A 21365-nucleotide genomic window follows, 5' to 3' on the forward strand; every position below is an offset into this window, starting at 1 on the left:
GAGGCAAGCCTCTGGTAGAAAAAATATTATTAAGCTGGTCTAGAAAGACACTGCATTTTCAGGCTCTCTCTAAGCCGAAGAGCCGGTGTTGCTAAGATCCACGCACGCGGCAGGCCGTCACCGCTGCGCAGGCCCTTGGCGCCCGGTCGGTACCTCAGGAGAGGACGCGTCTCGAGGGGCACGAAGCGGCGACGGCTCCTGAACCAGCGGGGCTGCGCTTTCCACGCAGGAACAAAATCAGCTGCTCGACGAGCCCAGCCTTCCGAAGAGCGGGACCGCCACCCCGACCGGCTGCGGTGGCGGTGTGCGGGGCGCCGGGCCGGGGCCGGAGGCGGCAGCCGGCTGCCGTCTTTGCGCATGCGCACCGCGGGCTCCTCACGCCAGTCCGGCCAGGCGCGAGTGGGCACTGCGCATGCGCCTTTCCGGCCCCGCCCGCGGGCAGCACTGCGCGCCCGTGACCTGCGCGCTGCTGACGCGGCAGGGGCGGGGCCGGCCCGTCGTTCCCGGGCAGGGCACCGGGGGGACCTGACCCCGCCACGTTCCCTCCGGCGGCCGGGGGAGCCCTGGGCTGCCTCGGCGGGCCCGTGTCACAACGAGCTGCGCTGCCTGCGCCCGCTCGCAGGGCCCTGCTGGCGCCGTCCAGCCAGCGGCGCGACGGGGGAAGAGGAGCTCAGCGGGGCGTTCGCGGCTGGCGGGGAGAGGGGCTGCTCGGCCGCCTGGCCTGGGCTGCGGGGGCCTCGCCCGGAGCCTCCCCGGGGCCTCCCCGGGGCCCGCTGAAGCTCCAGCGCTCCTCGAGCCGTCCTGGCCCTCTGGCGAAGGTGGGTGCTGAGCTGCGGGCTGGGGCGCCACTGGAGGATGCTCCTCAGAGCCTTGGTCCTCTCTCCTGTATCCTTATCCTTTGGTGAAGAGCACCGCTCGGTAGCAGTCTTCTGCGGTGTAACTTGTTTTCATTGCTGCAAACAGCACGGTGCTTTTCACTCCTCTCTTTTCTTTATGCACTTCTGCCTTAGCAACACACTCGGTCTCCCAGTTTGCCCTTCCTGGTGCTCCCTATTGCTTCTCCAGCTTTGGCTCCTCGGTTGCACCATTTTCTCACTCCTGTTGTCAGTTTAGTGGGGTTTTTCACCTAATTAAAGCTTGTAGCAGATAAAGGGCAAGTATATAAATTAAAATTTTAAATACTGTTTTGCAAGTGATATTAAAAAGTTGAGAATTGAAGTTGCCAAACATTCATCGTTGTTGCCTTTTGTAGTTTCACGATACATAATCATCCTCTCAATTTCAAGTCTGGTGCATTTTCTGTTATACCATGTGGATTTTCTTATAAATATTCCAGTGATGCTTTAACTTTACAAATAATTGCAAGACGTGAGTGGATACTTTACTAGAAATTGTCAGTCATCAATTGATATCTCTGGAACATCCTGAAAGGATATGAAATGATAAAGCAGATCACTGTTATCTTCCTTTGTATTTTACAAATATACATTTTTAGTATTTTTCAGTATGTTTTCTATATTACACACATATTAAACTTTTAAAACTAAAGTTCACAGTTTTGGGGAAGGAAGAAATTATCAGGTATATTTCTCCTCAGTAATTAGTGTATGATGCATTGACAGATGGACGTGTAATCAAGGTTTTAGCATATCTCAGTTAAGACTTATGTCAGCAAATTGTCTCACTTAAATTAAGACATCCAGTAAATATACTGCTCTAAGTTTTAATTGCAGTTGAACTGCCTAGCTTGTCATGGAGTTTTGTGTAGATCAATAGTTGTTTGTGCTGTCTTAGTGGTGACTAATTAGAAATTGTATAATCAGTATTGCAGGGAAAGAAAACATGGCAACCGATGTTGTTGGAAAGAAAGAAGTCACAAGAGATCTAGATCATTGTGATATCCCATACTATGTTTCTGAATTTGTGGAAAGAGAGGTTGGAACTGACTATGATTCTCTGAGGAAGCTTGATGACCTTATTGATAAGCTATCTGAAAATAAAAAGCAGTTAGAAGAACAGGTAAGCATATTTCCTTTTTTAATTTTCCCTTTGAATATGTTATATGACTAACTAAGTATACTTAAAGCAATATATTATTATCTGAAATAGTACTCCTCTACATAGCACAGTGGTTTTGTGTCAGACTTAATACTTCTTTATCAATGCAGGTGCTTACAGTTTCATCAGAAGTCCCTAAGAGAATTCAGAATGCCTTAAAGAATGCAGAAGATTCTAAAAAGTCTCTGAATCGGCTTCTAGAGGAAGAAGCTCTTCTGTCTGAATCAATCGATAGCCACTTACTGAAAGCTCAGCCATGGATGGAGGATCTTGATGTACTGATTAGTCAAATAGAAGAGATTGAACGACACCTGTGCTATCTTAAATGGATTTCACGAATAGAAGAATTAAGGTGAAGTTTGGGTATTGCATTTGTGTTCTGTGACTGGTAACGTAGTTTGTCTTGTCATTAAAATATTTCAGATTTGAGAAAGTTTTATCTTTGTTTTTCAATATACAAATTATTATTTTATCTTTAATGAATTTTTTGCCTTAACTCTTGTGTTTTGTAGTGATAGCATTCAGCAATATCTGATGACCAACAATGTTCCAGAGGCAGCCAGTACCCTGGAATGCATGGCAGAACTGGATATTAAACTTAAGGAGTCATCTTGTTCTCATCTTCTTGCTTTTGTGAGATCCACTGTTAAATTCTGGCATAAAATTCTTAAGGACAAATTGTCTAGGTAAGGGATGTACTGTCACTGCCTTGTCTTTGTGTTGTTCTGTAAGTTCGTGTTAAAGTGCTTGTTTTGTGTTGCAGTGACTTTGAAGAGGTACTAACCCAGCTCCGCTGGCCGTTTGTGGGGCCGCCTCAGTCTCAGGCGTTTGGCCTTTCTGCACCAGCAAATGCTCCTGATGTATACAATAATTTGGAGATGTTGTTTTGTCAGCTTCTGAAATTGCAGACCTCGTATCCTTTTAAAGAGCTGTGGTATACTTTAGTAGGAATAATGAATGTCAGAGATGCACATTCTCAAGGAGAATTATTTAAAATTGTGTTCTTCCTAAAGACAGAAGATAATTTTAATTTACGGTACTTTGTATTAACATTACAATTTTTTGTTGTTGTTGTTGTTCAGAAAATGCCAGATGCCAAAGTTGCCTTTTTTGGCAGTAGCATCACTGTAACACCAAATAATCAGATCTGCTTATCTCATGGTAGCTGACAGTTCAGGTTTAATGAGGATCAGGCCTTAGACGCTTTGATAATATTACCCATGTTAATAAAAAATGGTGGTGTGTATTTTATTTTACACGGTTAAAGCTTTTCCTTTCATAGCCTTATTTGAAATCAGCCTTAGTCACTTTAATATGTCCCATTCCAGAAGGAAAAGAGGGAAAGCTAAAGATGCATGTCTCAGAAGGAGACTTTGCAAATGGGTTGACTGCAGAAGGATTTTAATTGTGCAGCCATTGTAGTCTGCCTTTGAGGTTAATCAGAAGGCACTGCTGCTTATCCTGTTCCTTTGTTTTTTTGTGGGTCAAATAAAGCACAGCTAAAGCGAGCAGGAAGATACAAGGCCATTCTACACAACCCTGAGTTGGTAACAATTTTGGTCTGTCAGACTGGGTCACTTGAATCAGTTATGTGAAAATGGGAAATAATGTCTTGTATGTATTATTCTCATGAGTCTTTTATCTTCCTTTATTAAATATAAATAAGCATGTCTCTTGGACAGCCCCTGTGTTTGGTACTGATAATGGTGGTTTTCTGTGTTATTTTTTTTTGGATAGGAGTTTCCTAAATCAAACTGACTTTAGTGACTTGTGTTGTTATTGAATGAATAATTCTTAGCAGCCTGAGTTGTACTAAATATTCTATAAACTGAAACATTTAGAGTATCCTTCATATTTGAGGAATTGTATCGATTGCATAGTAGTGCCTTCAGCCAGTGAGGTAGAACTAAGAAAAGTTCATTCTTATAAACCTGTTCTATTGAAACGATGATGTTGGGAGAATTCAACACTTAAATTCATCCTTGACTGTCAAACTTAGAGATGAACTTTTGACCAAACCTAAACAATTGCCAGAAAAGTACTCATTACCCTCATCGCCACCCATTATCCTTCCAATACAGATCATGCTGAATCCTCTTCAGAAGAGATTCAAGTATCATTTCACTGGCAATAAACAAACCAATGTTTTAAACAAGGTATGAGAAAAAGCACTTCGTTTTTTTGTTTTGTTTTGGTTTTTAAGCAATAGATAGATTGCTGTATTTAAATTGTATAGCTTTAATGCTTTCCTTTCTGGAATTAAGATTCTTCAAAACTGTGCAGTTCTTGTGTCTACCTAAGTGTGGACAGACATCGAGATAGCACTTGGAGTCCTTTCAGAGGCACAAGCATTTTCTTGGAGCCAGGCAACATTTCTCTCTTGCGCAGATGCTTTAGGAAGTGTGACTGCAATCTTAGACTGACTCATAATTTCAGAAGCTTTGCTGGATTTCCTCTGTGTCCTTGCAAATGGTTGTGCCCAGTTCCTTATTGCTTGAGCTCAAAGGCTGTACAGAGCTGTGGCTTTGATTTTTGGCATGGTGTTTTGCTACCTTAATGTAACTGAAACTGTTGGATTCTGCTGTAAAAATATAAAATGTGATTAGTCTAAAGGCACTGTTAGTTTTCTGGGTTAAAATACAACAAGAGATTTGCAGTTTACCAGTTGGAGACTGACTTACTTTTGTAGGAATTATCTTCAAAGACTGAGGGGTTTTGTCTGAGTATTATCGTTGGAACAGGTTTCGGTGCATTAATGCTACTGTAGTGCATCTGCAGCAGAGTTGGAGAGCTGTTTTGTAACAATTTAGTTGCACAAGTCTATGTACTTGTGTTGACAATCTTGGGTAAATGTAAATATATTTGCAATCTTGATAGTTGCTACTACAGCGCTTTTTAAAATAATGTAATGAATGTTAGTGGGGAAGAGGTTTTTTAGACATGAACGAAATTATTTCATAAGCAAATGGGAAGATTATGTTCAAGAGTTGGAATTTGTGATCGACAATATATGAGCATCTATTTTTTCTAAAAAAACTTGTGAAGAAAAGTTTACAGGTAATCTAGTGCCAGATCAGAAAGATATTTCAACAGGGATTTGCTTGAATTTGGGTTGGGTTTTTTGTTTTGTTGTTTAATAATGATTTGGATAATGGAATAAAGAAAATACCTGTGTAAAATGTTTGAGAGACATCAACCTGGAAGGGATTACAAATACTGCAGAGAACAGGCTCGGAGCTCACAGTGATCTTGGCTTGTTGACAAAGGAATGTCAAACAAACAAAGAAAAACTGTGATGAAATTCAGTCGACAGTTGAAAATTAATACAGAAATGAGAAACAGACAAAATGTGGAGAATGTGAGTGCAGCTCAGTAGCTACTCCCAGTTGGCTACTGGGAGTGAGGAGGACAGGAACTGCTTCTGCTTACACTAACATTGAAAAAAACATTCATCAAAAACTACAGGGCATATATTTAGGTGTGGAAACTGAGGAAGCTTAAGGGCATTGTGGTGTGAAATGAGGTGAAAGATTCCTCTCTTCTGGGGGAAGATGGGCTGGAGTTTGGATACAATGACAGTAAGAACTGAGCCACAGCGGAGAGTTTTCTCAGGAGTGCATCCTTCTTGCTGTACCAAGAAATAAAGACCACACAGAAGAACAGGAGGAAGTATATGAAACAGAAAAGAGGACCTCATGAGTGAGAATGCAGTAGAGGGAGATTTAAAAATGGAGCTTTTGTTTGAGAAGAAACAGGATAATTGGTGCATTTAAGACTGTTCAAATCCAGAAGTATTTATCTGATGCTGCTTTTATGAAAATCAAAGCTAAGTAAAACAATGTGAAAGACTTGTGTGATCTGAGGTCAAAAGGCAGGAAAAGAGACTGATATGTTTGGAAATTTATCTTAAAATAGTAGCACCTGAATTAATGTTCTTTTCTTTTTTTAAATAAGCCTGAGTGGTATTTAACACAAGTACTTATGTGGATTGGAAATCATGCAAAGTTCCTTGATGACAAAATCCAGCCAATACTGGAGAAAGCAGGATCTTCAGTGAATGCTGGGGTAAGCACTTTCTTGGTTTTACACATACGAATATGTAAGTCAACTTCTAACAGATATTTGTGCAAGCCCACTGATTTCACCAAGTGTGTGATGAGACTTTTAACTCAGCCTGGTAGCAGTTTGTTATGTACATGTTTGCACGTGTTAATACTTTCTATCTGTGACATTTTATTCACTTTTTTTTCTTTCAAAAGCTTGAATTCTCTCGTGGCCTAGTGATGCTGATTTTGGAGAAGCTGGCTGCTGATATTCCATGCCTGTTGTATGATGATACCCTCTTTTGTCACCTTGTGGATGAGGTGCTTCTATTTGAGAGAGAGTTGTACAGCGTTCACGGATATCTCAGCAGCTTTCCCAGTTGCATGCATATTCTGTCAGAAGAGTCCTGCTTCCAAAGGTGGCTAACAGTGGAAAGAAAATGTAAGACTTCAAATGGATTTTATTGGCCTTTACACTGCACGATCAGAAAGTATATATATACTTCTATGCGTAGCCTTCTCAAATAGGATAAGTCACTTGGACAGGGCTACTACATACAACATACATATTTTCATATTCTGTGATTGTTTTGACTAATAATTGGTTAGACTCAGAGTGCTTCTGTGGTTTGTAGGATTCTTGCCCCTAAGCTGGAATCCGCTAGGCTTGTTTTTAGGCAAGTGTTGCATTCACGTGTGTGCAGACAAGGATGGACTCTAAATTGAAATAGGGGAGAGGTATTAACTTTTGAGAAATTAAGAAGAAATACATTGGAAAGGAGCAAGCCAACTGTTAAAACAAAACTAAACCCCCAGTCAACTCTGACATAGTTGTGAGCAGCCTTGCAAATGCAAATACATTGAGGCTGGTTTTGTATGAATCCAGTCATCAGTAGTTTTTATAACCTGAAGATGTAAGATTAGTAGAGATCAGGGTTTTATGTTTATATATTTTAGAAGGTGCTTTGTTTAAGTTTTTAATAAAAAAATACTTCTACAATTCACAACTTTTGTGCTTCTCAGTTGCTCTTCAGAAAATGGACTCCATGCTTTCATCTGAGGCTGCGTGGATATCGCAATACAAAGATATCACTGATGTAGATGACATGAAAGTTCCAGACTGTGCTGAAACTTTTATGACTCTGTTGTTAGTTATAACAGGTAATTATTAATCTGTAGGCATTGCTCTTGTTTGTAAGAAATGTTAAGAAAACTTCAGCTAACAAGGTTTTTTTACTAAGTGTCCATTGTCAGCTGTAGTTGCCAAGTAACGTCGCAAAGTTTGGATGTTTCCTGTTAGTTTTGTATTTTGGACACCAACTCAAGTATGAATAATCTTGAGCCAGTGACATGTTTACAAAATAATCAAAAATATATATTTAGCATATTAAAACTTGTTCATACTTGAGGTAATGTAATTTGTTACAATGCAGTAATTAAAAAAAATGCCATTATTCCTTTTGATTCCACGACAATGTAGAAGCTATTAGGTAACCTCTGCTTTCTTGGAGGAGAATATAAGAACAAGTAATTTTGCAGGAGACACTTAATTGCATATTCAATGGTTTTATCTTACTCTGTGAGTAAGCTTTAGCGGCCACACTGGGTGGTGTGGTATAATCCCATCTTGCTTCAAGCATTAAAATACAAAGTGCTAGTGGAATCAGGAGGGGGAAGAATATAGTTTCTCTACATGTTTAGCTTTTGCATTGACTAGTTTCCCTAAAATTGTTAAAATGTCAGCTGTTTTAAATACTATATATGATGTTCTCAGAGGTTGTGTAGTAAGATGACTGTAATGTTTATTTTTGAAAAGCTTTTTTTCAGTGTTGGAAAACCTAAAAACATTTTGTTAATGTCTTTCCAGAAAGGTATAAGAATCTTCCAACAGCTTCCAGAAAACTACAGTTCCTGGGCCTACAGAAGGAGTTAGTTGATGATTTCAGGATACGATTAACTCAAGTAATGAAGGAAGAGACTAGAGCTCCTTTAGGCTTCCGATACTGTGCAATACTTAATGCTGTTAACTATATAGCAACAGTGTTGGCAGACTGGGCTGACAATGTAGTAAGTAATTATTTTACTTTAAAGAAAAAAAGGACTTTATTTTCATACTGTTTATCTAAGTGTATTCAACAGAATTATTATTGAAAAAATAGAATGACAAGTAAATTCGTATTTAATAAAAGTTGTATAAGGAGAGATTCTTGTTTGAGATCTAAGTTGTATTTATTATAAACTTCCTAGGGAAATACAAAGAGAGCCTGGGGAATGGAATAATGTGAACAGACAAAAAGCAGTCTCCTTTACATGCTTTGTATTGTAAAAAAGTAGTGAGTTGATTTTGGAGATCTCTGAGCCAGTATTAACAGCACTGATTTGTGTGCAAGATGGGCAGTCTCCAAATTATTTTTGTCTTCAAAAGAAACTGTGGCTCTAGCAGAGGGTAGTCTTGACTTGATAGGACAGCAGCCTTCGTGGTATACAGCTGCATCCATCTGAACATCTTGCTCTGCTTAAAAGCAAAACCAACAAGTTGTTACCACTATGTCACGTCAGACTTGATCCCTTTTCTTGCTGTTGTCAGCCTAGTAAATTTGTGATTTAATGAACAATTATTTCTAAAATTAATTACAAGTAAAGATTCTAGTTTTATTTTGCAAACATTAAAAAGGTCAAAATTGGAGTTTTTTTGAGCATTCTACTGTCAATCTTTAAATATCTTTTCAGTATTTCTCTAGATCTATTCCCATTACCTATCTGCTGTTCATCTGAAACCTGTGTTAGTTCCATCACTAGGCTTAAAACACCTTGTTTTCTTTTTCACTAAGTCAGGACCACAGGGAAAAATAAGAAAGTGTTTATAAAATCTTAAGTTTATAAATGTGTCAGGAGAGTTTTTTCTAGAACTGTGCCTCTAAAGTAGCAATGAAAAGTTCAAATGGTAAGATTATTGTTTGTGTTATTCGTATCTGGTTTTGTTTCTCTAGTTTTTCCTGCAGCTACAGCAGGCGGAACTGGAGGTTCATGCAGAAAGTGATGCTGTCAGTCAGCTACAGCTGGGGCAGCTGGCTTCGATGGAGAGCTCTGTCTTTGATGACATGATTAACCTCCTGGAACGCCTGAAACATGACATGCTGACTCGTCAGGTAGATCATGTCTTCAGAGAGGTCAAAGATGCTGCAAAGCTGTACAAAAAAGAGAGGTGATTCTGTCTCTTTAGTCTCTTCCCATGTTACAATATTATTTCCTGTTAAAAATATTGAGGTAAATAAAGGCAGGAGTAGCTAAGAGCCAAAATTATTTTCCTGAATAGGAATGGGGCAGGCTAGTAAGTTTTGGAAAATGCTCTAAACACTTACTTCAAGACTATTTGAATGCTATACTTTCTAAAGTAGTTCCACAATTAGTGGGTGTAAAAACCGTAGGAAGAATTCTGGATCACTCTAGGTTGGAAAAGAATTATTTTCGTTATAGTAGTATGAAAGAGTTAATACGATATGGCCTGTAATGTCCATTCTGTCTTCACAGACTTGTAGGGCTTCTTGAATGTTTGCTCCTGAGTAAAATTGCTGAAGTACTTGATAAAAAAGAATGCAATTTAATTATTTTCTAGATTAGATGGTGTGTCTTTGAATAGCATGTTCAGAGATTTATAACTAATGCATGAGTTTAGTATTAAATGGAATTTAAACATAGCATTAGACTGCGATTACCTTTAGATTTTAAATGAGAAAGCAGAACTCACTCCAAACCATTGTAAATGGTTAAGATTTTTTTTTAAAGGATAATTTTAACTTCAGTTGTTGTAATATGAATAATTTCATAATAATGACTTCAGTGCAATAATTTCTTTCAGGTGGTTATCTTTACCATCTCAAGCAGAGCAAGCAGTAATGTCTCTGTCAAGCACAGCTTGCCCAATGTTGTTGACACTACGAGACCGCTTGCTACAACTAGAACAGCAGCTCTGTCTCTCACTGTTCAAAATTTTCTGGCAAATACTCGCAGAGAAAGTGGATATATACATATATCAGGAAGTAGGTATCAGCAACATGTGGCCTATGCAACACACCATAGGTGTGAGTGGCTTAAACAGTAGATGCACCTCTTTGTGTTTCTAGGTAATTATGGCAAATCATTTCAATGAAGGAGGAGCAGCACAACTCCAGTTTGACATGAGTAGAAATCTGTTCCCTTTATTTTCACACTACTGCAAGAGGCCAGAAAACTACTTCAAGCAGTAAGTAGGCAAATTTCTGATCTGTCGGTATTTCAGAAGTGAATGTCCAGATGAATATATGTGGTTTACGTATCACCGTGATTTTTTCAGTTTTGATCCACACTTAAAATATGTGGATCATTTATGATTCCAGTGTTTACAACTAGTGAAGTTTTGATTCTGCAGCATATACTCAGACAGCAACGGACTGTGGCATGTGTTCCAGAGTATTTTGAACAGTCAGGATGTCCAGATTAATTTATGAAAGGAATATAAGTAGCAGAGACTTCCAAAACTGAAGCCAAAGAAACTACTCAAAGACATAGTTAGAACACAATAAACTTTCTTTGTTCTTAGAAGAAATGCTACTTTAAACTGTGTTCCAACTCAGAATTGCCTTGCATAGGAGTCTAGCGGCATTCATTGGTGAGAGGAAGCTACTTTGTGGTTAGTCTTTTTTAAATAGCCCACAGTCTTCTAAAGAGTCCAGCGCTGAACTCCTAGGCTAGCTTGGGCAGAAATCTTACTCAATATTTTTAAATCAATATTCAGTCTTGAACACTTGAAGAAAAGATTATTATTGGCATTTTTTAATTGAATATTCACGTAGCATCCTCAGGTTTAAAATTTTTGAGCACATCATGTTATCCCAAGCATAAGAGGACAAAGATGCACAAAGAACTTCATGGATATATGGCTAGGTATTGTAATTAGACTATAAGCAATGTGACAAAGACAGGGTATCTGCTTGATCCCTAATGATATTAATTAGGGAAAATGTTCAGATTCTAGCACAGATTCTAGCACTTTAAGAGCACAGTATCCTGAATAAGAAGTTTCTAATAATCTTAGGGAGAAAATGTAGTTAGAGAAAGCTAGACCGATAAAGTGGTAAATTCTGTTCTGTATTTTAGTACTGGCAGAGAAACTCTAGAAGTAAAAGGCAGGCCAAGCACTGGGAGGCAAAATACTGATGCTTATGAAATACACATATGTAACAGAAAAGGCTTAGACAGTAAGAACAAGTACGCTATTTGCCTCGATCTGAGCAGTTGTTCCAGCTCAATACTTCTGATCCTTTTCAGAAGTCTGTGGAGGTTGTTTTTCTTTTTTAATTACTGTGTGCACAAAATTAAGCATATCACATGGGTGCTTCTCATGTTAATCCATATAACTTTTCCCTCTAGCATAAAAGAAGCCTGTATCATCCTGAACCTGAATATTGGCTCAGCCTTGCTTCTGAAGGATGTACTACAGTCAGCTTCAGAAAATGAAACATTAAACCCAAACCAGCCACCTGCCACAGCAGCACTGAATGAACTTGGAGTTTATAAATTATCTCAAAAGGATGTTGAGATTCTTCTCAATTTGAGAGCTAGTTGGCCAAATACAGGAAAATAAAGACTTTTTCAGAAATGGTTAATAACTTTGTCTAGATTACTTATTATTTTGAACAAATGCAAGGCAAATATAGTTACATACTTGAGTTATTTTTTTCAATAGTGTATGCTGAACACCTGGTTTCATCTAATCTTACGCCTTATATACAGTTTGAACAAAAATGTCAATATACTACTGACATAGTTTCAAACTGCACAGATATTGTGTTCAACAGCCCACTTGCCATTGCATTTAGAAACTAGAACTGTCTTCATCTCTAATGAATACATCTGCCTTGTCAACATCATTCTAAGGAGTATTCACAGTGTAAATATACTTGTGTAAGACATGGACAAATCTCTTCTGTGAACTAAACAGATGTTTTACATCTCTAAACCTCAGGTAATGGATGTTCTATACTAAAATGTGTATATAAAGAACAAAGAAGGAATGAAGGAATGTCACTTTTATTTGTACTAGTTCAGTTTATTTTTTCTTTGCTGTAACAGTGTAACAGTCTCTCTCTTTTTTTTTTTTTTTTTAGTTTCTACTTAAAAATTGCATTTATGCTGTGTTGTAAGTTTGAAAATAGCATTTTACTTGGAAGTGCTACCATTAATTGTGGACATTTGTCATAACTTGCTGAAGTTGGTCTTTCCTTTAAAAACAAACAAACAAAACCCACAAAACACAAGGCTAAAAACCCCCAAAACCAGCTCAGCTCTTAAAGATATTTTTATTCAATGGTAATGAGCCAATAAGCAATACCCTCTTACTGTAAGCTACAAACTGAAGAAACTCTAAACTACTTTTTTAGTTGTGAAAAAGAGATCTCTACTTTTTTTTAACCATCTAATTGCATTAAGAAAAGCAATTCTCAAAAGATACCTGTCCAGTGCCTGGTAAACATGAACAAGTTCTTGTCATTTTTCCTTTTCAAAGGGGGGGGATGGAAAACAAAGACAAGACAGTACTGCTTAAAATCAGCTATCCACAGCTAACAAAGCAGAAGAAGAATTGAGAAGCAACCTGTTTTTAACATATATAGCAGACCACTGCTCAAACTAATATACAGCCCAGCTTGCCAGCATCTTTTTCTTCCTAAGACAGAAAATAAAGAATTCTAGTTAGGTAACAATGAGGATAATTAGTTCCATTACCTTTCAGTGATTACAACAGTTACCAAAAAATTGCCCCTAGAACTCTACCTTGACCGTGAGAAATGATTGTAACTGAGCTTGTTTCATCTACAGCTGTGTTGCAACCTCTGGCAAAGATGACAGCACTGCTTTGCCATTTCACATTCCTAGGTGGTGTTCAAACCCCTGGGCTGCTGGATGCTGGGCTGGCTGACCCGAGGGACAGCAATCCCAGAGGGCCGCCCTGAGGGGATCCCACAACCCAGATGGTGGAGGAAAATGCTGGGTTTGGTTCAGGCTGCAGCAAGCCCAGCAAGGTCAGGCAGTAACTGACCTTTTTAAAGCTTGCAGTGCAAAGTAAAGGGGTTAAGCTTACACCAGAAAGTCCGTTAATTCTACAGTTTTGTAAATAAAAAATAAATCTCAGTAAAATATCTCCTGTTCATACCTTTCCCCACCCCCTAAAAGCCCCCTTTCATTTAAACTTACACTTCCTCCTTGAATACATCCAGTGTAATATTCACATCATCTCCAAACTGCAGATCTTCAGTACTTAGTCCCAAAGTTTTAAGAGCTAAAGGAAAGAGAATTTCCTATGCAAGTCCTTGAAAGATTATTTTAACATGTTATAGTGGCCTAGATATGATATAAGCTAAACATATGTAACTTAAACATGTGTAACTTAAACACATGTAGCTTTTTTAACTTTCTAAGTTCTAGGTTGTGTATTGGCAGAAGTGTAGATACTTTTAAAGTACATGTAGGCATAGCTTTTCAATGATTTTAATAATTCAGTGTGAACACAGGCACTTCAGCCTGCCCTGCTGCTCAGGTGGGACGCACCTTCTCTGTACTGTGCTGCTGTTATGTGCCCTTGGCCGACGACATCCAGCAAGCTGAACATGGCGGCCAGGTTGTCCTCGTCCATGAGGTACGGGTACTCCCCCTCGGCTCGTTTTCCGGCCTTCACCCTTTCCAGCACCTGGATCAGGAACTCGCGTGGCCTTTCTGCAACGAAGTAAAACCGCCCGCAGACACAGGCCCCTCAGCCGGGCACCGCGGGCCGCGCAGCCCCCCTGCCCGCCCCATCCCGACCCGCTGTCCCCGGCGGGCCCGGGCCTCCCCTGCCCCGGGGCGCGGTGCCGCACCGGGGCGGTGGTAGAGCAGCAGCTCGCCGAGGCGGTGGAGCAGCTCGGGGATGCGGTGCCGCTGCAGGTAGTCGTGTCCCTCCCGCTCGCCCGCCGCCATCCCGCGTTGCTGGGACACCGCGCGCCGCCCCGCCCCCGCGCGCCGGCCGTTAACCGCCCCAACCGCCCCGCCCCGGCCGTTAACCGCCCCCGCCCCGCCGAGAGGCCGCGCGAGGTGAGAGCGGGCGGCACGGGGCGGAGGAGGAGCCGTTCGTACACGGAGGAGGAGAAAAGCCCTCAGGGAAGGCAACGCGAGGAGTAAACTTGGGAGGTGTGGCTGACACGCCAGAGGCTGGGCTGCCATCCAGCGGGACATGGACAGGCTGGAGAGTTGGGCGGGGAAAATTTAATGAAATATAACAAAGTGTAGAGTCTTGCATCTGGGCACGAACAACCCCAGGTTGCAGTATAAGTTGAGGAACGACCTGCTAGGGGACCGTGTAGGGGAAAGGGACCTGGGGGTCCTGGTGGACAACAGGATGACCATGAGCCAGCACTGTGCCCTTGTGGCCAGGAAGGCCAATGGCATCCTGGGGTGTATTAGAAGGGGGGTGGTTACCAGGTCAGAGAGGTTCTCCTGCCCCTCTACTCTGCCCTGGTGAGACCACACCTGGAATGTTGTGTCCAGTTCTGGGCCCCTCAGTTCCAGAAGGGCAGGGAACTGCTGGAGAGAGTCCAGTGCACGGCAACAAAGATGATGGAGTGGAACATCTCCCTTATGAGGAAACTTTATCACAAACTTTATCACTGCCTACCTGGAAAAAGACTATTGGATCACAATCTGAGTCTGTACCAGGGCAGGAAGCTTTCTCCTCACATCTTTAAACTGGGCCCCAGGGAGGCAGCAGACTTCCCTAAGAGTGGGTCCAGATGCCACCTAGTGGAACGTTGTCATGTGTGCTCAATGCTGATACAATATGCAAAATTAATTATTAGCAACTATGAGTAATAAGGGTTACATTTTTAAATAATTATTGAGGCTTGCAGTATAGCTTGTGCAGAGAGGAGCCATCAAAGAACCTTTTTATTGTAGTACCCACTGTGAGTAGGACAGAAACAATCAAATAATGTGTCCCACTTAAAAAAAAAATCAAGCAAATCTACAAAGGCATAACTGTCTGCCATCAAAAAACAGACAATGAGAAATGACCATATAGTAAAGAAAAAAAATCATATTCCTGCAAAAAGTCTAGAACTATATATTTTAGCTCTTTGCCAAAACTAACATATCATGAGACATTAAGGAAAAAAAAAAAGAAAAAAAAAAAAGGTGATTTCTATCAGAAGAAGAATGGGAGAAAGGCAGCATCCAAAACTGCAGAGATAATACAACCATGCTCTATCTGTATTCCTTAGTATTTTAAACTGATGAGGCTACCTGCTACAAGAGGAACTGCAGGTTTATAACAGTTACCTCCCTTCACAGCTACCTGGCAGGGGTAGAAACCTCCTTTTCTTAAGGAATACATTTCATAGCTGCTGAACCCATTCCTGCATTTGACTTTTCTGTGCCTTTCAATAGAGTCTGCAAAGCACTAGTGAAGTTTTTTTCCTAAGGAAGAGTGATGGGAGAAAGTGCAGACTGAAGTACAAAGAACAACGAACAAGAGACTGAGCTGGCCGGCAGAGGAGAAATAAAGATATGGGAAATATTTTTGTGCAAATGAGAACCTAAGGACAGAAAAACTAACTGGGAAGGAAGGAACGTATGAAAGACTGAAGAGAAAGGTAGGTAAGTTAGTGTTTGGAACCGGGAAAACAGCATTTGACAAAGGAAGCTTTTCCTTTAGTGGTCAGCAAAGATAATCAGTATGAAATAAGTATGTTGAAGGCCGAAATTTTTAGAATAAACACAGAAATTACAAACTGAAGTGTATTTCTCCGAGGAATAGTTCAAAAGTCACTAAGCAGAGAAAATCCGATTTTATTTACAACTAGGAGTTTTCTAAAAATTTGATTTTACTATTAAGAAATCACTGTTTATTTACTTGAAAAAAAATGTTCTGACAATGTGTTGTGTCAGGAATTTATTATCCTCGGTTCATACAATGATAGTATCAGCTACATATCCTAAAAGTCTGACAGTTTAGGACAATTTGTAAGAAACTTACTTCTGGTGACTAATTAAAAAACAGGATTTGACAAACATCTGAAAAAAATATTTTTCCATTTTAGAGATGCTGCTGAGTTTTAATCAAGAACTCAAGGATCAAATCTATTTTAATGTGTTTAAAGTGTCCTGGTTACTTAAAATTGAGTTTGTTTGAAAGACTTAATATCTGTTGTGATAGAAGCTGAGACTTCTGCAGATTATTGTTAATAACTTAAGCCTTTTATCAAATTACATAGAACTAAAGAGACTATCAGGAGTCTTAAGTGTTGTAACGAATAAGAACAGGGACTGCAGGTCAGCCATGAAGCTGGGTGCAGAACAAACATTTGTCTTGCTGAGCAGAACAGGCAGATGGACACATTTTTCTAAATGGGAGTGTTAGAAGACTGAAGTCTAGGACTGTGGGAAGAGACAGGAGCAGTGAGGGCTGGGAAAGATGCCTACATCTGACATATGCTTGATGTGAACCTGCTGAGTAGCAGCTCCTTTAATGATTTACCTCAACGTGGACATTAGAAAACACGTGTTAGGGAGCATAGGGTGGAGCTGTAGTGATTGGGTCCTGCCATTTCGGTAGCTGCTTTGGAAGAGCTCCACTGCTCCCTTCTGTTGTGTATATCCTCAATGACTTCCAATATACAGGCAAGTTCCTTGTCAGGGGATTTTACACTATATATTTATAAGGGAAAGTGATTAACAGGAGAAATATTAAGGTTTGGGGTACTAATTATCTCAACAGACAGAACCATTCCCTTTTTTGTTTTGTTTTGTTTTGTTTTGTTTTGTTTCATCTTGTTTTGGTTGGTTTTGTTGAGAGCAGGTTGTTCACAGCTTTGTCCAGTCAAGTTTTTACTATCTCCAAGGTGGAAATTCCACAACATCACTTGGTCTCTGTTCCAGTGCTCAAATAGACTTGCAAAGAATTTTTTACTTGTGTCTGATCAGAAGTCCCCTTGCTTTACCTTATGTCTGTTGCTTATTGCTGTTTTGTTGTGCACCACCAGGGAAACTCTGGTTCCATCCTTTCTCCAGTCAGCTACCTTGTAGCTAAAGGTAGCACTCAGACCCCTCTCCTCCATTAAACTTGTCTTAAAACTGAACAAAACTTTTTAAAAATCACATCCTTATAGATCATATGCTTCAGCTACTAAGACTTCATCTTGATAGCACTCCACTGGAGTCACTTCAGAATCCCATGCTGTGTCTTGTATGGTGGAGGCCCAAGCTGGACACGGTTCTGCAGATGCAGTCTCACAAGTGCCAAAACAGAGAGGGACAGTCAGTTCCCTCTGACTGCCGCCTACATTCCTCCTGCTGCGGCTCAGGCTGTGGTTAGCTTTCAGCACCCCAGGGGCCCCTTGCTGACTCACGTTCAGCTTGTCAACCAGGCCCTTTTGCTGCAAAGCTCCTTTCTTGGCAGTCAGCATCCAGCTTGTGCAACCACACAGGGTTGTGTCTCCCTCCCAGGTACAGGACTTTGCATTTGTCTTTGTTGGACATAACGAGGTTCCTGCCAGCCCAATTTTCTACCCTACTGAGGTTTCTCTGAAGGACAGGTCTGCCTCTACTGTATTAATCACATTCCTATCTCCAATTTGTTTTTATCTATGAATTTGCAACCTGTCCCAAAATCCAGGATGGTAATGAAACCCTTCAGCACTATTTGGTCCAGCGTTAACCCCTGAGGCATGTTACTAGTAACCACCAACCAACCAACCAGGTGTCAAGCTGCCGACCTCAGCCTTCTCAAGCCCTGCTGTCAAGACAATTTTCCTCCCATCTCACAGTCCATGCTTTGAATCCATATCTCTCTAAATCATTGTAAGAATACAAAAGCAGATGTTGTCAAAAGCCTTGCTAAGGTCGAAGTGAACAGCATTCGCTGTCCTCTGGTTAGCACCTGAAGGCAGTCATTTCATCACAAAAGGCAAGCAGGTTGGTCAGGCATGGTTTCCCCTTGGTAAATCCATGGTGTTTGGACATGGCTTCCGGGAGCATTTGTTCCATAATCTGCCTGGGATTGAGGTTGGTTTGAGCAGTCTGTAGTTCCCTGGGAAAATGGGCATTGCATTTGTTTTTTTCCAGTCCTTAGAAACTCTGTACCTTGTTCACCATGATTTTTTTCAAGGATGACAGCAGCCGTGTAATGGTATCAGCCTCCATCCCTGAATCCTGCCTGGCTTTCTTCAGAGAGTGGTATAGATCCACGCTAAGTAGTCCTTAACTCAGTCTTCCTCTTACATGGGTCATACCTCACTCCCCAGACTCTGCCTAGTGATCTGAGCACAGACTTCTCTAGTTAAAACCTGAAGCAAAGCAGCACTGAGTGTATCTCAGGTGTTTCCATGTCCTTCGTCACTAGTGGGATGCGCAATTTCCTTAGCCTTCTTTCCACATTACTGTACAGAAAGGGCTGGTCTAATTCCAACTTCAGTTGAGCTTTGGCTTTCCTAGTTCTGCTTCAGTGTGCCTAGGCAGTATTTCTGTATTCCTTGAGGATAGCCCATTGCTGCTTCCACAGCTTGTATGCTCGCCTTTTGGATTTGATTTCAGTCTGGAGTTTCCCATTTAGGCACCCTGGCCTTCTCCCATGTCTGCTCAACTTCCTGCATGTCAGAAAGGACCATTCTTGTGCTTCAGCTAGCTCCCCTGGGCCCTGCAGGGCAGTCTTCTGCAGGATTCTGCCAACAAAACATCTGCAATGAGACAATGTCTACTCTCCTAAATTCCAGGGTTGAACTTTCACTATTTATCTTCCTCACTTTGCTCAGAATCTTAAGTTTTGCTATCATCTCGTAGTCCTTGCTGCCAAAGCTGCCAACCAATGTGAATGTTCCCAGCCAGCCCTTCCTTTTGTGTAAGTAGCATGTCTGGCACAGCCAGACCCAGCTTGGTGAGCACTCCTGTCAAGAATTGTCATTGATGTAGTACAGAAGTAGCCTGGATCACTGTGCCTTCACCATGTTGCCATCCCAGTCCCCACTACAAGAACAAGAGCCTTCAGTTTTAAGGCTAAGCTGCAAATGTTTTTTGTTCATTTGTTTGGGTATTTTTTCAGTTAACTGCAAAATAAAGACTAAACCTGCCATCAAAAAATCATATACTGAGAAAAAATTAAATATCAGGAATCAGAAAAATACTTCCAAGTTACTGCTTCTGAGTCAAGAATTAAAAATAGGTCACAAAAAAGAGGCTAGTTGAATATCAGGAAACACAGGTCTCTTACAGAACTGGTCACTTCCCAGTTGACTGAAAACCCAATAAATTTATTTCCTACAACTACAGTGGGACTTTTGCTGAAGGCAAAGGGGGAAAATAAGATGTTTAGCAGGAGCCTTCATTGTTTGAGATATATGATTGTTAACTGTGGCTCTGAGCTCTTAGGATCACAGATGATGTTATTCTAGCACTATCTGTAGAGCGAGTTCACACTACATCGGGTGGTGACATCAGAGATCCATCTCCATTGCCTTAGTTTCTCTTACTCTCCACAGTCCAATTTTTTTCTGGATTCATCAGCATTTGGTGGAGGTCAATGTCAATGTAGATGGTTTCCCACAGATGTCAAGGATAGACATACTCTTCATATGAACTGCAACAGTGCATGTGTTGTAATAGAGAATATACCGGTAACTGGGACAGTAGATTTAGAAAAAAATGCCATGTAGCCTGTTATGCAGTTAGTCAAAAGACTGACATTCTGGAAGAACAGCTGAAGTGCTTGGTTCCATGAACATAAAAAGACAAGACTTGTTAGAGTGTACAGTAGTTTCCTTGCTTTGTCCTATGCTGCCTTAGAAACAAAGCAGGTAAAGTGTCTCAAAGGAAACTCTGTGGTATATATCAGGGACATCTGGAAAAAAAAAAATCAGTGAAATACATATCCAGGAAAGATGCAGCGGAGTGAGAAAGGCCAATACTAAGGTCTTGGGCATCACCAGCTCTGACTGGGAAATACAGCTAACAAAAAAAAGCTGGTTAATGAATAACAAAGATCAAGCAATGGAGAAGGTTTGGTATTAGGAAAAAAGTCGAAGGAGGCATGAGGGAGTGTTTCTAAGAAAATGACTCTATGAGATGAATCCTTGAGAGAGGAGTTAGATCATTGTTATTGCTTCCTTCACATCTGGACCATAGGACAGAAGGTCTGCAGTCTAGCTTCCTGCTCAAACCTGGGTGCTCTGAGGTCAGAGCAGCTTGCTCAGAACTTTGTCTGGTTTGGGTTTGAAAAATCTCAGAAGCTGGAGATGGTGCCTACCTCCCTAAGCAACTTATTCTAATGCTTGACTATCCCCATGGCAGTATGGCTTTTCCTTGTATCTGGTCTGAACCTCCCTTGTGTCAACTTATGTTCACTGTTTCTTGCTCTCCCACTGTGTAGCACTGAAGGGTGGCTCTGATCTCCTGGTGACTTTCTCATGAGTATTAGCAGGCTGCTATTACATCCCCTTAAGTCAGGGCAAGTGGTGAGTTGGAACCAGAGGCTTATTACAGCATTCACCCACTCACTTTGTGCTCCAATTTATATTCCTCTTTCCCTTTCTTGGTAATCTCATAATGGATTTTGAAGGCAGTCTGGGCCCAAAGGCCCTGGACAGAAGCTCGAGATGGAGAAGCTGGTGTCTTCCAGGCGTCACTGGCATTTAACTGCAGGTGAAAGAAGTTTGGGATTGGAAGATCAACAGTGGAGGTCATGGGAGTGAGTGGTCCAGTAATATGCTAGGGGTAAGGAAAAGAGGCATTAGAGAATTGTCTTTGAGGAATGAAGGGCCCAACACTCAGTCTGTTACGTACTCCAGAAGCAAACGTGCACTTGGCTTATTAGTTTAGGTTAAGGAGCACAAATGGAGCATTTCCCTTGAAAGTTTTCTTTGTTGGGAAGCATCCACGCTCAGGGTGTGAAGCTGTAGCACTTTGGTGCAGTCTGCAAAATAACACAAATGAAAACCAGCTTTTTGCACCTTCTTGGGGTCTCCTTGATAATGAAGCAGCAAGCCCCGTATTGGTATTACTGTTGGTACTACTGTTCAGGCTATGGGCTTCAAACACAAATCCTAAAGAGAATTGACAAGGAAGAAGTAACTCAAGCCAAGATTAAAATAAACAAACCCAACTGCCCCAAATCCCCAGCTGATTATGGGTCAAAATAAGAGAAAACTAAAGAAAAAGGAAGGCAAATCATTGCAATTTAAGAGTGGAGATGTCCAGAAGGGAAAGTTTCTT

General features: G+C 40.9%; 2 protein-coding genes across 3 annotated transcripts; one reads left to right on the forward strand and one right to left on the reverse strand.

The window, feature by feature from the left end:
- The first annotated feature begins 484 nt into the window (after positions 1–484).
- RINT1 (RAD50 interactor 1) lies at positions 485–12047 on the forward strand. Of its 2 annotated transcripts, XM_080353073.1 has the most exons (14): positions 485–818; positions 1824–2019; positions 2169–2410; positions 2571–2744; positions 2822–2971; positions 4058–4214; positions 6013–6123; positions 6318–6543; positions 7125–7262; positions 7969–8168; positions 9092–9306; positions 9961–10141; positions 10226–10344; positions 11511–12047. In XM_080353073.1, exons 2-14 carry the CDS (start codon positions 1843–1845, stop codon positions 11722–11724), a joined length of 2304 nt encoding a protein of 767 aa, XP_080209199.1. In that variant the 5' UTR covers positions 485–818; positions 1824–1842; the 3' UTR covers positions 11725–12047. The 2 variants fall into 2 exon arrangements, with proteins under 2 accessions (XP_080209199.1, XP_080209200.1); XM_080353074.1 differs by lacking the exons at positions 485–818; positions 1824–2019; positions 2169–2410; positions 2571–2744 and having other exon boundaries at positions 2842–2971; positions 4060–4214.
- A 720-nt stretch (positions 12048–12767) lies between these two features.
- EFCAB10 (EF-hand calcium binding domain 10) lies at positions 12768–14090 on the reverse strand (the record flags this gene model as incomplete). The annotated part of the gene is made up of 4 exons (XM_080359761.1): positions 12768–12804; positions 13332–13416; positions 13686–13850; positions 13991–14090. The coding sequence occupies 4 exons, from the start codon at positions 14088–14090 to the stop codon at positions 12768–12770; spliced, it is 387 nt and encodes a 128-aa protein (XP_080215887.1).
- Between the last annotated feature and the right edge of the window lie 7275 nt (positions 14091–21365).

This window comes from Nesoenas mayeri, assembly GCF_963082525.1.
Source record: "Nesoenas mayeri genome assembly, chromosome: 1".
NCBI classification, from domain to species: domain Eukaryota; kingdom Metazoa; phylum Chordata; class Aves; order Columbiformes; family Columbidae; genus Nesoenas; species Nesoenas mayeri.

Excerpts from the sequence above, each read along its gene's own strand:
- RINT1 (XM_080353073.1), top strand. The coding sequence starts at position 1,843 with ATGGCAACCGATGTTGTTGGAAAGAAAGAAGTCACAAGAGATCTAGAT. Across the intron at positions 4,215-6,012 it reads AAACCAATGTTTTAAACAAG|CCTGAGTGGTATTTAACACA; the intron begins GTATGAGAAAAA and ends TTTTTAAATAAG. Across the intron at positions 9,307-9,960 it reads AAGCTGTACAAAAAAGAGAG|GTGGTTATCTTTACCATCTC; the intron begins GTGATTCTGTCT and ends AATTTCTTTCAG.